At 48.9% G+C, this 17770-nt stretch overlaps 1 protein-coding gene across 1 annotated transcript in view; it reads left to right on the top strand.

Annotated features, from left to right (window-relative positions):
- The window catches only part of STAU2 (staufen double-stranded RNA binding protein 2), a 215306-nt gene extending 198378 nt beyond the window's left edge, over positions 1 to 16928 (top strand). Inside the window, 2 exon segments of the mRNA XM_045581486.1 lie at positions 14462 to 14550; positions 15698 to 16928. Coding sequence (XP_045437442.1) covers positions 14462 to 14550; positions 15698 to 15791 — 183 coding nt within the window. The 3' untranslated portion in view covers positions 15792 to 16928.
- The last annotated feature ends 842 nt before the right edge of the window (positions 16929 to 17770 follow it).

The following is a 17770-nucleotide window of genomic DNA, read 5'->3' as shown; positions in this document are numbered from 1 at the left end:
GAATCATGGTTTCATGTTGTGGGAGATGTTGGTTGTTTCCAGTTTTTAACGATTCCAGATAAAGCCGCTGTGAACATTCCTGAGCAGGCTGAGTGTGCACATCAGCTTTGTGTTTCTCTGGGATAAAGGACCCAGAGTGTGATTGCTGGGTTGTAAAGTTTACATTGTAGTTTTATAAAGAAACTGCCGAGCTCTTTCCCAGAGTGGCGGAGACTTTTTCACATTCCCATCCAAAGTGGAGGAGAGAACCAGCTTCTCTGAGTCTTCCCCAGCACGTGGTGGCATCGCCACTCTCTATCTGAGCTGTTTTAAAAGTCTGTGGTGAGACCGCAGTCTGAAAGGCAGGTGACGTTGAGTATCTTTTTATGTATTCATTTGCCACCGCAAATCGTCTTTTTCTGCCCCGTGCCCATCCTCCTAGTGGGCTGTTTGCTTCGTGCTGTTGAGTTTTGAGAGATATTTCCAGATTGTGGGTGCTAGTGCTCTGTCAGAGATGCGGTCTGAAATATTTTCTTTCTGTCTGTCACTTGTTTTTCCATTCTCTTACAGGGTCATTAACAAAATGAGGTTAAAAAAATTTTTTTTTAGAAAAGGAATGAGGTTGTTTACGGGCTCAGTTACTTTCTGTCTTTTTTTTTTCTGCCTCAGTTTCTTACTTGGGATTTAGGGTGAGTCTTACCCCAGTCTGACTGGAGGAGGGGTGCAGACTCCACAGACACTCCCGTCTATTGTCTCTGATGTTCTCACGGGCTCTTCCTGCTTTGAGCGAAACCAAATGGGCACAGAAAGAATAAGGTCCTAGATTCTCATAAAGTCCTATACTCCTAGTTATTTCCCTATACCTTCTGACTTCTTTCTCAGTGGATGAGGAAGTTGGTTTGTCCTTAATAAAGATTTGGTTCTTTTGTTTTGTTTTGTTTTGTCAATCCACACCCAAGGACATTTTTTCCATTGATTTTTTTTTTTTTTTTTTTTGAGTGAGAAAGAGAATGGAAGGGAGGGGTGGAGGGAGAGAAAGAGAGAAACATCAATGTGAGATGTCGGGGCCTCCTGCACATGCCCCAACAGGGGCCAAGGTTGTACCTGTGACCCTTCAGTGCATGGCCAGCACTCTAACCACTGAACAACACTGTCTTTTAAGAACCCAGCCTCTCCCTCTCCCACCAGAGTGCAGAGGGCATGAGAACTGTCCTGTGAAGGCATCTTGCTTGAAGACACTATGAGAATGCTATAGACTAGGGGTGTCGAACTCAATCAGAGAAGGGGCCAAAATCTAAAATCCAGCCTAAATCGCGGGCCGAATGGTTTACTGAACAGTCATAAACTGTCATTGTGATGGAAACGCAGCGGAGTGCAGTGATGACAGCGCGGTGCGGGCCACATTGCAAGGCCTGGCGGGATGGATTTGGCCCGCGGGCCTTGTGTTTGACACATGTGCTATAGACGTTAACAGTTACCAATACAAATGAGGTCCAGCCTGCTCTATTCTGGGGACTCCCAGTGTAGTGTGGGGAGACAGATGTGCAGATGCCTTAGCAAGTGAGTGCAATAACACGGTGTCACTTGTGGTAGAAACTAATGACTCACCCCCCACCTGCGTCCTCTTTTTCTCAGCTCACAGCCAGACTTGGTTACCCAACCTGGAGTTGGGGGGGGGGGGGGGGAGGCGCAGGGAGCAGTCATGGAGTTAGGTGCAGCCTTGTCCCTGGGTGTAGGCATGTCAATAGAGTGTGAAGGCTTCTAGTCCTTATTCATCAACGCCTCCCACACACCATCTTCCATTTTACTTTCCCACCCACTGGCTGATTGGAGAGGACCATAATGCTGGCCTAGAGGAGGGCACAGAGTCACAAGATGGAAAGGGTCTGGGTCCCTGATTGACCAGGGACCACTGCCCAGGAACATGCTGTTGAGCTTTCCCTGAGCATTGAGATTCTGGGGTATTTGTTTAGCAATTCACTTACCTTGGCTGACACACAGAAATCCTAAGTCCCTACTCCATTCCAGGTACAGGAAGGCTTCTTAGGGGAGGTCCCTCATCCCACATTACATCTCAGATACCATAAATACTACTTACTTTTATTGATCGGGGTATTGCCTTCTAACTCTTTGTGCATGTACTCATCCATTCATTTTTCTCTTTTGAAATGATAGTTACCATTATTTGGCTAATAATACTAGTTATACAAAGGACTATAGTGCCATGCTATCAAATTCTAAAAAGCTTATTGCTTTTAGCACCTGCTCCTCTTTCAGCAAATCCTTTTGGCCTTTTGATAACTTAATTCATATCCTTTCCACATATTTATCCAAAAGGCAGCCTTTAAGTTCTGACACGGTCACCCACTCCCCCTCCTCAGCTTTGATACCACCAGATGCCAGAAGGAAAACATTTGCGATATGCCTACAATCTATTTCAACATAAAATTCTATCCAGTTGAATGTCAGGCATTTCTGAAGAATGCTGCTGGCTGGTATAATGTCCCTTTCCCAAGTTCAGGCTTTGATTTGAAATTGCATATTGGAATGCCTCATGTTGCAATTTATAAAGCTACCACAGATTCTCTCTCCTATCTATCTTGTCCCTTAAAAGATTAGCCAGTAAGAATGGAGTTTAACATGATATCATCAGAAAGAAAAAGAAGAAAATCTGCTTTTGAAAGGGAATGTACCCGTAGCCAAAAAAATTAAAAAAAAAAAAAAAAGAATTCTCTGTCTCATAATACATGTTGGGAAGTGCCAGTTGTCATGTTACAGTTTAAGATGGATTAGGGTTCCATCACTGACTGTCCTGTGATAATTTCCATCTTCATCTGCAGTCAAGCAAGTAGGAAAAAAACAAAAACAAAAAAAACCACCCTGTGTTTGGATACATTAGAATGTGCTATCTTACAACATGAGCCATTTCTTGAAACAACTTAGGAGAAATTTTTACTTAAGTATTTGGCAGACCCAAAGCATATCCCCAAAAGTATACTAAATAATTTCTAATTTGGAGCTGAAGATATGAGAAGGGGACCATTTGTGATCATAATTATTTAAACAAAGTAATTGTCTTTCTTTGATTATATTGTCTTAATGAAGATGTTCTTAAGAAATCAGGATCCAGGTGTGTGTGTGTGTGTGTGTGTGTGTGTGTGTGTGTGTGTTTGAGGTGTTTAATACATAAGGGATTTATGTATTAAATACATCTGGATGAAGCGAGGGCCAGCCGCATGAAGAACTTAGAGAAGAGTCCCAGTTCTAGGAAAAAGCGTATGAAAGTCCCTGAGACAGGAATGAGTACGGGTCCTCAAAGAACAAAGAGGCTTGGGTGAGTGTGGGAGATGGCGAGACTGGAGCTGTAGACGGTGGGGTCACAAAGGCCTCCTGGGCCTAAGTCAGAAATTGGGGTTCTATGACCAACGAGAAGCCAATGGAGGGTTTAGAGCAGGGCTGGAACCTGTCCTTTCCCTCCCACACCATCTCTGGGTGCATTGGGAGGAGAGCCTTAAGGGGGCAGGGGCAGCCACAGGTTGGCGAGTTGGGAAGCTCTGGTGAGAGTCTTGCTGAGAGATGAAGGTAACTTGGGCGAGGCTGGCCCACAGCAGGTGGTGAGTAGTTAGGTGCTGGATGCATTTCAATGAAGAGACAACAGAACTCACTAATGGCTTGACGTGGGAGGTGAGAGAGAAAAGAAGTGAGCGAGGTTGATTACTAAGAATTTCTGCCTGAGCAACTGATGGAATGAGAGTTCCATTTCCCGGGGGAGAAGTGGAGTCTGCGTGAGGTCTACACAGGAGGTGCCTGGGAACCCCCACTTGAGAGGACCCCACAACAGGAGCTTTGCCCAAGACTTTCAAGGTGGCACATTCTGGAATGGAGGACCAGAGCAGGCCTCTTCTACCTGCAGGTGAAGCATGGGTGGCCAAACTCAAAGGTGACAGAAGCCAAAGTCCCAAGGACTTACATTTCGAGGAGACAATAACTATCCCCTGTATTCCTGGGAGGTAAACCGCGGGGCAGGAGAGCCTTCTCGCACATGGCTACATACAACCAGCCCTGTGAGTCCCGTGGCATATTGACCACAGAGCCCGCAGGTGGGGGTACAAGAGATGGAGAGAGACCTCGATGGAGAGAGGCTTTGGCGAGGCCTGCAGTGGGATGTTGGGTGCAACAGAGAAAGAAATGTCCTAAAAGCCCTCATGAATTGGCTCAGTGGTTGAGAGTCAACCTATGAACCAGGGGCTCACAGTTCGATTCCTGGTCAGGGCACATGCCGGGTTGCAGGCTCCATCCCCAGTAGGGGGCGTGCAGGAAATAGCTGATGAATGATTCTCTCTCATCATTGATGTTTCCATCTCTCTCTCCCTCTTCCCTTCTTCTCTGAAATAAATTTTATATATAAATAAATTTTATATATTTCCCCGAAAATAAGACATCCTCCGAAAATAAGACCTACTTACAGGTTTCCTTCTGAGTGAAATATAAGGCATCCCCCGAAAATAAGGCCCCCCCTAGGCTCTGTCTCAGAATGAAAATTAATTTACCTTACTGTATACGGGTAATACATTTCCTTTATTTTCATTTAACAATGAATGTGTACCGTATTCTTCATGGAAAAATAAGACATCCCTGAAAATAAGACCTAGTGCATCTTTGGGAGCAAAAATTAATATAAGACACTGTCTTATTTTCGGGAAAACGGGGTATATATATATATATATATATATTTAAAGCCCTTCTATTGTATTAAACACCATTGTATGAGCCAGGCATTAACCCCTCGGACAATCCAGTTGCAGTACGTGGTGTAGTCTCCGGTTTACAGGTGATGAGGAGGAGGCTCAGGGAGATAGAGGAACTTGCATGAAGACACGCAGCTAGCTGGTCTGCAGTCCAGCTGGCACTTTAATCTGAGCATGACCACACTCCAAATGCCATGCCCCTTCCCCTTCCTTGCCCAGATGACAGGGAGAGTGTATTAGTTTTATCTTGCTGCTATAACACAACACTAATGTATCAATCACCTCAGAGTTCAGTAGGCCAGAAGTCAGACCCTGGGCTAAAAGCAAGGTGTCAGCAGATCTTGGAGGGGAGGGCCGTCTGGGAGCAAATTGATCTTGCCTTTCCCAGCTCCCAGAGGCAAGGACATTCCATGGCTTAATTTTCCCTTCCCCCGTCTCCAAAACTAACCACCTTGCATTTCTTTGACCATTTTTCCCCTGCCCTCTGCCACATTTTTCTGATCAAAGCCAGGAAAGCCTCTCTGATTTTCAGGTGTGATTAGACTGAACCCACCCGGATAATCCAGCATAATCTCTCCATCTCCAAGCTCATACCTCAGGCCCATCTGCAGAGTCACTGTGGCCTGTTTTGATGCTGGGGACCAGCACATGAACACGCCGGGGGCATGGTCTCGCCAATTGCAGGCATGCTTGCTTTGTTAATGCCATTGCTGTAAGTGCCGTTACAAAGGGGACTTTCTGTCGAATGAAAAGTAATTAGAGGGCAACACAGGAACTTAAAAAGGAAAGACGTTGGTAAGGCAGGAGGTTTGTGGTTAGAGGAAGGCAGGGCAGCGTGGAGGCTGCTGCTCGAATTTGTTCTGGACACACTGGGAACATGTCTTCCCACAGCTAATCCTGCGGTAAATTAGACTCTTTTATTGTCAAGGCTGACAGCTTGCATGGATTACCCAGTGTAAGAGCCTGACCGAGGAATAGAGTGATGGCCAAATCCGTAGCTCACGTGCCCAATTTTGTACTAATTCCCCACATTCTAGAGTCAAAATTCCTGTTCTTGCCTGGCCAGTGTGGCTCAGTGGTGGAGCATTGACTCACCATTCCCCGTCAGGGCCCAGGGCCAGGGGGCGTGCAGGAGGCAGCTGATGGATGTTCCACTTGCACATTGATGTTTCTCTCTCTCTCCCTCCCTCTTCCTTCCTCTCTCTCTAAAAATCAATTTTAAAATCTTTAAAAAAAAAGAAAAAAAGAATGAAGGCCACATTCAGACATGTGTGGTTAGCACTGACTTTAATCGGAACAGCCTGTTTCTGGGACTTAGGCTATGAAATCGGTGGGGAAAGTGTGAAATGGAAAAGTCGGAAATAAGAGGATCCATTGGGCATCGTGTTCAAAGACTCCACAGTGCTGTGTGTCATCAGAGCATGAGTTTAAATTCGCATTTTGCTCATGAAGACCATGGTCCTCTCTCAAAGAATGACTTAATCCTGCTACCCTGCCATTACCAACGAGTCATTCTTTTTAAAAAATATTTTAAAATATGAGTATATTTTTAAGAGGGAAGTTGGAAATTACAGAAATGGCTGGAAAGGCTCACCTCCATTTTGTGGGGACACACACACACACACACACACACACACCAGGACACTTGGGAACCCAAACCAACCAGCAGGCATGGGAAGTATCTTGTTGGCGTCATATTTCTGGCATTGCTATAACTACGCGCAAAACAAGTGACACGTGACATGGTGGCGACATCTGTTCTAGAACCTGCGGGGCTTTGCTCACAAAACAGTTGTAAAATGTTGTGGGGGACAAAAATATTTCTGTGTGTCTATGCAGACGCTCTCCCCTACGACACACGCACACACACACACACACAAGGGTTGGGCAGAAAAGGAAGGGGGAAAAAAAGGAAATATTCATTTCTTTAAAATATATTCCCTTTTCTCCTCTTAAATGAAGCTGCATGTGTTGCTTTAAAGATACCTTTTTTTTTTAAATTTTTTTTTGTTGTTGTTTAAATCCCACAATATGTAAATTGTCACAGAGCTGACGTTCAGGATTCCGGTGGGCAGACTGTGGTAAACGTACAAGTGGATGCTGAGTGGGTTTGTTTTGATTCGGTAGGAAAACATTTTCTGGCCTTGGAGATGAAATCATTAGCTGTCTGTTTGTTTATGGCCACCGCCAAATGGAAGTTTCTGGGCTCTTGTGTTCGTGTATCTCGGAGACTCTCGAATGCATGGTGTGTGGGAAGTCACACACGCGGGGTGAAGCATCCTTCAGGATGTTCCTCATTAAGGAGCGCAGTTACCTCCTTCCCACGCCTGCCAGCTGCCTCAGGCCGCCCCGCAGACTGTCCCTGCGGAGGGGGGCTGTGGCAGGGCCTCGTTATCGTTCCCTCCCGTGGGAGATGGCGCTTGCTCCTCAGTCAGCTCTACGTGTGTCTCCCCGAGGAGGCCAGCTGATTTTCCCCTTGCAGAGCGTCCTCCTTTAAAATTAGGTAGCATTGCCAAAACCGATTTGACTCAGTGGATAGAGCGTCAGCCTGTGGACTGAAAGGTCCCAGGTTCGATTCTGATCAAGGTTGCAGGCACATCCCCAGTAGAGGGTGTGCAAGAGGCAGCTGGTCGATGATTCTCTCTCATCGATGTTTCTAACTCTCTATCCCTCTTTCTTCCTCTCTGTAAAAAATCAATTAAAAATTATATATATATATATATATATATATATATATATATATATATATATATATATATATAATTAAGTAGCATACTTGCAATATGGTCTTCCTTCTTGTTTTTTAAGCACCTGGCCTCTAGCAGGTAACAGTGTACTCGGTTCGTTTAAACTCGGGGATTTTGCTAATTTTACCGTCTTCTGGGCGGATTTGGAGGTGCAGAGAGAACATTCCTGTGGACGGGAAAGCGTTGGTGTTGGTTCCCACAGCCACGCCGTCGCACATTGTGCCTGAAACGGCCGGTGTGGGTCCTCCCGTTTCAGGTGTCGCCGCGGAATCCTACCGTGGCATCGGAGAGTGGCCCAGCTCACCCAGGGAAGTGTTTAATCTGTGAGGGAAGTGTTTAATCTTTTCTGGGAAAGTGGTGGTGGAGGGTGGAGTGGGGGTGAGGGTGGCGCTGTGATGAGGGGAGACATGGAGGGGTTTGTCCGAACCTCCCTGTGAGAGGAGACATGTGGTGGGCAGCCCTGGCCCCGCTCCCCTTGCTTACACACCCAGGGCTTCTTGCTCGCTCGCTCGCTCTAAATCACAGCCACACTCACTGCCCGCGTTCACTGTCCATTTCACCTTCGCACACCCAGCACCCGGCTCACTGTGCACCCCACATCCCGCCACCCCCACACCCCGGAGCTCCCTCTCCCTCCTGCCCACAGCCCGGGGACGTGAGAGAGGAAAACTCCTGGAACAATGGAGGGGGGAGGCTAGGCAAGGGAGCGGACCAGACACTGGGTTCCCTCGGAGGTTAGAAAACGGTGAATCACGTCCTTGGCTCATTCTCAGTGACAAAACAATCACTGTAGCAATTGCACTGCGGCCCAAACTGCAAGTGTCACCGAAGTGCTGACCTAAGCCCCCGAGGTCAGCCCGGGGTCTGCACCAAGGCTGGCGGCCGGAACGGACCATGTCCCCCCGCAGAAGAACAAACCCCTTTTCTGGAAGAGGGAGATAAGTGCATGAGCTCAGTGCAGTCGCTGCTGTGGGGAGTGACTAATAGACGGAGCGTGGAGGAGGTGGAGGAAGAGCCACTTGGCCATCGCGACAGGGAAAGGAGCCGTGCTGACATGGGGCAGGTGGCTGTGGGCCACGCCTCGATTTGGATGGGATAAAGTGGGGTGATGATCAAGAATGTGGGCTGGGTTCCAAGCTCCGCTCTGCCCCTGACTAGCTGTGTGGCCTTGGATTCCCGATGGGCAGGCTGACCGACCTGGCTGGGCTGCGCAGCACTAACCTCTGAGCTCACCGGCTACAGCGCCCGGCTCTCATGGCTGGTGGCTGGAGTGTCACGCTCACTGGCTGTTTACAGAAAAGATAAACGGCCTTCCCAGGGCCTTGTATAAACTAACAGAGAAGTCTTCTCATAGTTATAAGCGATTGTCCCCAGGGTTATCAATAAGAGGTGGGTTGCATTATCTCATAGATAGATAAGAGAAGGTTGTTTGGAAACCTCAGAGCATACCTGCAGAGGGAAGCAGCTGGGCAGGAATTCGGAAAATCCATCCATGGCACCGTGTGAGAGAGCATGCCGCCTGAAGGACATTCTTTGCGGCGTGACAGGCATCCTGACAGCGCCAGGGGACCTGCCTGCCACTCCGATAAAATCATCCAGGAGGTTTTGCAAGACCTGAAACATTGAACGTGCTCCCTGCCTGAGACCCGGCCTTTATCTGCTGTGCGCATCTCCTCTGGGCGGGAGAGAGCAGGTGGCCCGGGTCCTGGGCTCGGTGAAGCAAGAAATGTGGCTCCTGGTATTCAGGCAACCCTGGGAACCGAGCCTTCACAAATGTGGTCTCAGTTGCCGCTCGGGCCCTATTGGGAAGAAGCCCCAGGGTCTCGCGCGGCAGTACCACCTGCACCTTTCAATTTCCAGGCACCGAGTCGCCTTCCGTAATAATCTATCCGGGAAGAAATGGATAAAAATCTGCATTCCTGCCAGCAATTCGCGTATTAATGGGTCAGAACAAAATAGCTGCTCCTTTGTCCAAAGCTGTTGACGACAGAAAGGGCCCCTCGTCCACGGGGCCGCGCCACGGAGTGATGCTTTCTGGAAAGGTCAAGCACGGGTCGGTCTTTGGTGCTCGGCACCGAGTGGCCTGGCCCTGCCCTCTGTATACGTGTGGGGACGTATGTGGGCATGTGGGGGGCCTCCAGAGCTGAGGTGCATGTGACAGGCTCACAAGAGTGCCCGCACCTGCAGGGCCGTCCTCAGCGTGCTGGCCCGGGGAAGCCGCCCAGCCACCTCTGCGTTTCAGGACTTAAAAGGAACTCCAGGGCCAGCTCATGGGGTCTGAATGAGAGTCAGCTCTCTCTGCAGATTCCTTTGTTGGGGAGGGGAGTTGTCCACATCTAAGTCTTTTGAGGGTGAATTTAAGTTTTGAAAGAAACATCCCTCAAAACTAAGTCCACGGAAAGAACTCTTACCATTTGCAACAGCCTGGAGAGACCTGGAGAGCATGATGCTAAGCAAAGTAAGCCCGTCAGAGGAAGGCAAAGCATCACATGACCTCACTCACGTGTGGAATCTAATGGACAAAATGAACTAATGAGTAAAATATATCCGGAGACACAGAAGCATAGAACAGACTGAGGCATCTCAGAAGAAAGGTGTGGGAAGGTGGGTAGGCGGGAAGAGGACTTGCATGCATTTGTGTATAGCCCACAGACACTGACAATAGGGTGGTGATGGCCTGGGGAGGGCCTAGAAGGGGTCCATGAGGGGAAAGGGGGACACGTCATCATTTCAACAATAAAGATCTTTTAAAAGTCTACTCAAAAAGGTAAATGGTCGGGATGGACAAATTCAAAAGAAGGCAGGGCCACGAAAGGACAGCACGGTCTGCTCCAATGACCCACGGTGGCTCTGAGAGGCGATTGGTTCCAGAAGCACCTGGAGAACAGATGCTCTCCCACTGCTGGTGCGGCCTCGGCCTCACTGAGGGCGGAGAGGCCAGATCTTAAAAAAATGTGTGTGCTCTTGCCCTAACCAGTTTGGCTCAGTGGATAGAGCATTGGCCTTCGGACTCAAGGGTCACAGGTTCGATTCCGGCCAAGGGCATGTACCTTGGTTTCGGGCACATCCCCAGTAGAAGGTGTGCAAGAGGCAGCTGATCGATGTTTCTCTCTCATCAATGTTTCTCTCTATCCCTCTCCCTTCCTCTCTGTAAAAAAAAAAAAAAAAAAAAAAAAAATCAATAAAATATATTTTAAAAAATAAAAATGTTAATGCTATTGGCGAAGAACATCAGTTTCTAGGAGTTTGTCGTAAGGAAATCAGAGACGGCATGTGGAGTTTGGCGTTAGGAAGGTTGGTGTCATGCTAATAGCTGCTTAAAACATGGGAGGGGCTTGAAGGGCCAACGGCAGGGAACAGATGTTTGTGTCCTCGGAAAAAGGGCAGGTTACCCAGCGGGCTCAGGTGCCATCCGGCCTTATATGTCCCTGTGGAGAGGGGGTGGGCATGGGGCGGGGATGGGAAGGCAGACACCACGCTGCGCATGGCGGGTGGGATTGTGACTATTTGCACTTTTTTATTTTGCTTGTTTTACAAATATTATTTTTTTTTTTTTCTGCAACGAAAAACTCTTTTTTACAGTAATGGGCTAAAATGAAACATCAGAGAGGGGAAAGGCCCTGCTAGCCTTAAGGAGGAGGTATGATGTGGTGCCTGAATTCGTTCATTAGAGTCTCCGTCCCAAAGTACATGGCTTCATCAACAGACGCTCATTGTCTCACCGTGCAGAGGCCAAAAGTCCAAGGTCATTGTGCCGCAGGGCTGGTTCCTTCCGAGACCGAGACCGAGAGAGTGGGAATCTCTTTCCTGCCTCCCTCCAGCTTCCGGCAGTTTGTGAGCTATCCTTGGCGTTCCTTGGTTTCTGCTACATCACTCCGGCCCCTGCCTTCCTGTCACATAGTGTTCTCGCTGTGTGTGCGTCTGTGTCCACACTCCCTGTTTATAGGGGCATTGGTCATATGAGATCGGGGCCCACCCCGCCCCAGGGTGACTTCATCTTAATTAGTTACATCTGCCGTGACCTATTTCCAGAAAGCACCTCGTTCTGAGGTGCTAGGGGTCAGGGCTTCATCATATAATATACATTTGGGGGCGAACACACATCAACCAATACCAGTGCCCTGATGAGATAGATAGGCACCCTGCTCCTACCCAGCCGAGGTCAGTGCCTACCCACCACCATAGCATGTGCCAGATGCTGTGCAGTGAGAGCTTGGACCAAGGTCAGGAGTAGTGGGGTGGGGCGCAGACATCCCCGAGAACTCCAGGTTCAAAGAGATAGATAATGGTGAAAATGGGGGGGAGGGGGCCTGAGCCCAGCCCCATGCTTCCCAGCGTGACCAGCAGAGCTGCGGACCTACCTGGGCAGTCAGCTCAGCACCTCTGAGCTGGGGAGACCAGGACAGAGACCTGAAAGGAAGACTAGTCTAACCCAGTGGTGGGCAAACTCATTAGTCAACAGAGCCAAATATCAACAGTACAATGATTGAAATTTCTTTTGAGAGCCAAATTTTTAAAACTTAAACTTCTTCTAAAGCCACTTCTTCAAAACAGATTCGCCCAGGCCTTTGTATTTTGTGGAAGAGCCACACTCGTGAGCCACAGTTTGCCGACCACGGGTCTAACCTAAAAGAAAAGCACCTTTGGGTTGGATATAGAGTTGTGATTTAAAAATAGAAGGACTGCCCTAACCGATTTGGCTCAGTGGATAGAGTGTCAGCCTGCAGACTGACAGGTCCTAGGTTCAATTCCGATCAAGGGCATGTACCTTGGTTGTGGGCACATCCGCTGGGGGGTGTGTGTGTGTGTGTGTGTGTGCAGGAGGCAGCTGATCAATGTTTCTCTCTCATCGATGTTTCTCACTCTCTATCCCTCTCCCTTACTCTCTGTAAAAAAATCAATAATATATATATTTTTTAAAATAGAAAGACCAAGAGAGGAGGGAGACAAAAAGATTACGTACATTCCACAAAAATCTACACACAGATATTTTATAGCAGCTTCATCCATAACACCCAAAACTTGGAAGCAACCGAGATGTCTCTCGGTGGATGAATGGATAAGCTGTGGTACATCCACACAATGAAATATTACTCAGTGGTTAAACAGAGATGAGGTATCTAGTCACCAGAAGACATGGAAGAACCTAAAATGCATGTAACTCAGGGAAAGAAGCTCATTTGAAATGGTGTGCTGCATGATCCCAACTGTACGGCATTCTCGAAAAGGCAGTTATGGAGACTGTCACAAAATCTGTGGTTGCCATGGATCTGGGGGGGATAAGGAAAAGGGGTGAACAGGTGGCATGTAGGAAGCTGTTAAGGTGGTGAAACCATTCTGCATGGCACTGTAATGGTGGCCACATGACATTATGCGTCTGTCAAAACCCATAGAATGGCCCAAACGGTGCGGCTTGGTGGTTGACCGTTGACCTATGAACCAGGAGGTCATGGTTTGATTCCCAGTCAGAGCACATGCCTGGGTTGTGAGGCTCAATCCCCAGTAGGAGGCATGCAGGAGGCAGCTAGTCAATGAGTCTCTCTCATCGTTGATGCTTCTATCTCTCTATCCTTCTCCCTTCCTCTCTGAAATCAATACTATATATATATAAACCACACACACACACAGAATATGCAGCACAAAGAGAGAACCCTAATGTCAACTGTGGGCTTCAGTTAATGATGATGTATCAGTATTGTGTCATCACTTGTAACAGCTGACTTGTGCCAATGCAGGCTGCGAATAATAGGTGACATGGTGTTAGGGTGGGGGAGGGGTGTCCGGGAACTCTGTACCCCCTCCTCCATTTTTCTGCAAACCTAAAACTGCTCTCAAAAAATAGTCTATTAACTTAAAAACCAAAAGGGTGTATATATATATATATATATATATATATATATATATATATATATATATATATATATATATATATATTACGCATAAAGAAACGTCAAAGGGATCATGCACTTGTCAGCTACCCAAAAGGGGTCCCTGGCAGACAAAAGCCTGGGCAATTGCAAGAGTTAGCTCTTTCCCTGAGGCAGTTGAGAAGACACAGAGGACCAAAGTGTGACCCAGCAGGATGCCGGAGAGCCAAGCACCCCTGGCTGCTCACACCTCTCTCAGACTCAACAAAGCCCCTTCTGGTGGGGCTTACAGGGCGGGTGGGGGGGGGGGGGCGGAGGAGGGGAAGAAGAACCAAATTCTCATTCCACGAAATAACAGTTTGGAACATGCACAAGAGTGTCAGCGAGTTATGTAGATCTTATCAGCATCGCATTTTTGGTGCCTCCCAGCCATCCAGCGGGGCTCCGCCAGCCTGTCAGCACCCGTCAGCGGCCCACGCAGTGCGGGCCTATCGGCACCTTGGGAGGCCGTGCCACGCCGGGGCCTGCCTCCCGGGGCCCCAGGAAGGGGGGTGGGGGTTCAGGATATACCAGTACACCATGCCCTTGGTGTGCTGGAGCGTCCTCCTCTCTCGGCTCCCATTCTGTGACTTGGTGAGGGCCCCACGGTCTGTCAAATGGAGCAGCATCCTGAATGCTAATTTTGGAAAGAGGATTTGGGTTTGGGAAAGTCAGATGTTCTCACCTCTGAAGGCAGAGAATGTGTAGTTTCAGGAAAGCGAGGAGAAATTATACAGAGTCACCATCCACGTATGTTACGCTTACACAGGGGTGTTTCCACATTTGCAGATAAAACATTGTGATTTTACAAAACTATGGACCAGGGATGAGGCGTAAGGCGTGCTGAGGTTGCCCTCTCTACCTCCCCCAACCCCACGTTAGAAATACAGCTCTCACGGTAGACACGTTACCGCCGTGCCAATGTAATATTGCTAAGCGACGCAGCAAACCATTTGTTTAGGCGAATGCAAGTGCCAGCCTTCACTCTTTAGGTCAGCTTCCTTTTACAACTGCCTGTTTGTGACCATAAAGCCAGTGAATGGGTCTCCTTGTTAGTCTGTGTGTGTGTTTTCATTTCCAGGCTGCTTTAAGTGCCTTGAAACAATTTTCTGAGCAAGGACTGGATCCAATGGAAGGGACAATGAATATTGACAAAAGCTCTCTTGAAAAGTGAGTAAACCTTCTGTCGTATTCTCACATTTATAATTTTGTCGCTGCACAAAAAAAAAAAAAAGAAAGAAACAAAACGCAGATCACGATGAGGCGAAAAACTCAAGACACGGATACCCGTCTCTCACAAAATTATTAGTAATTCGGTTAAATGTGAATAAACGGGAAACCGCACATAGGGTCATATTCATCTCCTGCAGTCTGTCTGAACCTGCTAACAGGTTATTATGTCTGCATGTTAGTGCCTCCGTTGGAAATCTGCATGTGTCTTGTTGACCATAGAGACTGAGAAAATGAACCAAAAAATTGTGTTCACTTCACTCTGTTGGGCATTTTCTGGCTGAACCACTTTCTGAGTGAAAATGTTTGACTCCCATTCCTGCCCGGGTGGGGGCACCACAGAGAGGAAAGGAAAAGCAGCTGAGAGGGGACCCTCCCCTCCGCGGCATTTCCCTTTCGAGTTGTAGGAAACACAAGCACATGTTGCCACCAAAGTGTGGCTCCCCAGGGCTTTCTGAGCCAGAAATGCAGTGACAGTGAGTTTTTCTGAAATCCAGCTCAGGGCTTTTTTTTTTTTTTCATGCAATGGAACTTAAGCTCTTGTCTGAGACTGGATTTCAGGTCTCTCCAGAGACCCAATTTATAGTAGAGAAATTGAACGCAATTATATTTACATAGCGGAATGCAAAGTCTCTGAGAGCAGTCATCACAGCAGGTGAGCCTTCAGAACACACGCAGGAGATAACGTTTCTAGGATGAGAAGAAAACAAACAAACAAAAAAAAAAATAGATAACCCAGGACATCAAAACCAGACACGCTGATCCCGCAGCTAAGGAATCACCCCTCCCGAAACCAGCCTTTGCTCATTCATATTGAGAAGGTGAGAGCGTGAGAAGAAAACATTTGGTACCCAGACGTGGCATTTCAAGTTGTCCATAGATTGGCAACCATTTATAAGCCTAATTTAATCAAAACCGTTTCCACATGATCTCACCGGGAGACTATCTGAACATAAATATTGTTGTTTCACTTTAAAATGTCACTTTGGGGGTGACCTTTGCATCCCGGGTGCCATCTGCTAATAAACATGTCTGAAGTTGTGCAACCCTGCTCCATCCAGCTCTTGTTCATGTATTAATCTTCCAGACAAGGCCAGCATCTGGGAGAGAAGGCGGACAGTAACCAGACACACCCAGGCCCCATCGCTCAGGACTGCAAGAAATCAAAGTCCGTCATCTAGCAGCTCCCCGGACCACGGCAGCCACCGCATCCTTATAAACCTGTCAGCACGCATGAGGGTGTCTGTGTTCGAGGAAATGAATGACGAATGCCCGTCGTTGGGTCTTATGTGAAGACAACGCTGTTCTAGCCACGAGATAATATACGTAGTCCTGTTCATTCACCCTGGTGGGGGAGGGGGGAGGGGGATAAAACTCTGCGCATTTCCCTTGGAACCTGAGATCAGATCATAACTCCTGTGTCCAGAGGCAGCGGACATCCGATCCTGCTACCGGGTCCCGCGATAGCCATGAATGAACCGTGTTAGACACAGAGGTGACGCTTTCCCAGGATCGACAGGGAGACCGGACCCGGCCCCGGGTCCCGGTGGTTCTCTCTCTCTCTTCTCTCTCTCTCTCTCTCTCTCTCTCTCTCTCTCTCTCTCTCTCTCTCTCTCTCTCTCTCTCTCTCTCGGCGCTTGTGTCTCGTTCTCTTCTCTCTCGTTTTTAAATAATGCTTGACGATTCACCTGTCTCCCGATGCTGTGCTGTGGAATGTGATGGTCGTTGTCTTCATATAGAGTCACGCAGTTTCTCTCTCTCTGCAGGTCTTTGTAACCTTCATCCTCTCTCCCGTGTGAGTCACTGTTCAGGCGTGCGCACACACACACACACACACACTGCTCAAAGCCGTATGCCAACCAACGTGGTTTCAATCCGGTCGGATATTGAAAACTATGAAATCACGTTAGGATCAACTAGTTCCCATAGACTCCGGGAGTTTAAAAAACAACAAAAAAAATAGCTCCCTCGTGGGTTTTGAGCCCCGTCATGTTCTCAGCCACCTGGGGGGGGGAGGGGGCGTCTTGCCTCCGCCCACCGTTTCCCTGGGCCCCGCGTCCTATGGCGGGATTCCACCCACCCCATTCCTGTCTTGTAGCCACTCACTGTGTGCATCAAGAGTGTGTTTTGAATACCTGCCTCCGGACTAGGGACGGTGAGGAGGACCCATGTCGATGCTGTCCCTGGCAGGGAAGGGAGAGCCAGCGGACGAGCCGTCGGAGGAGTCTAGCCAGCTTGTAGCCAGCCACGCTCGGGGCCAGCATGTCGGGATCCAGCGTGTAGCAAATGCAGTAAAAATTTGGTCGGTTTCTGTGTGACCTGTGGTTCCTGTCGTTCTTTCTGTTCCCTGGCTTTTGTTTCTTTAAGAATTGCCCCCGGGGAGACCCGTGCCAAAGGCCACCACCAGGTCCGGACACCCAGCTCAGCCCGGGCACCCAGCTCAGCCCAGGCACCCAGCTCAGCCCGGGCACCCTGCTCAGCCCGGGCACCCAGCTCGGCCCGGGCACCCAGCTCGGCCCGGGCACCCAGCTCGGCCCGGGCACCCTGCTCGGCCCGGGCACCCTGCTCAGCCCGGGCACCCAGCTCAGCCCGGGCACCCTGCTCGGCCGGGCACCTGAGGACACCCTGGTCGCCGGCCGCATGTCTCTGCGAAACTGCAGAACACCTCGGGCGCCCGGCCGCTCCCATCACCTCATTGTTCAGGCTTTCTTCGTATATTGATCGGCAGGCAGGCCTTGTGAAATGGGAAAACACTCTCCGATCTAACTGTGCGGCCCAACGTGACAATGGGAATACGATTATGTAAGATTTCACAAGCAGAACCACCGCGGATCCTGATCCGGCTGACTCACTCTGCGACAGGAGGATAAACAAACAGTAACATAAGGAAATCACTCGGGTTGTTTTTAATGATTCCCAGGTGGGGAAGTCCGCCCGCCCGTCCGGGGAGGGCTGGGGCCCGTGGAGGAAATAGGTTGGGTTACATAAAGATGGGGTCTTGTGGGGGGGAAAATCACAGCACGTTTATAAAGTTGGGGTTCGCCAAGGTAAGCCAGGTGGAGCAGGAAGTCCTGCTGCCTTGCACAGGGCGCAGGGGGCCCTCACTCATTCCCGTGGGGGACAGGCCCTTCTGCCGGGCCCTCAGGGTTGGGGGTGGGTG

Source organism: Pipistrellus kuhlii, unplaced genomic scaffold (assembly GCF_014108245.1).
Source record: "Pipistrellus kuhlii isolate mPipKuh1 unplaced genomic scaffold, mPipKuh1.p scaffold_m20_p_14, whole genome shotgun sequence".
NCBI lineage: Eukaryota > Metazoa > Chordata > Mammalia > Chiroptera > Vespertilionidae > Pipistrellus > Pipistrellus kuhlii.
Note: the sequence above shows the minus strand (reverse complement) of the source record. Positions and strands in the feature narration are given on the sequence as shown.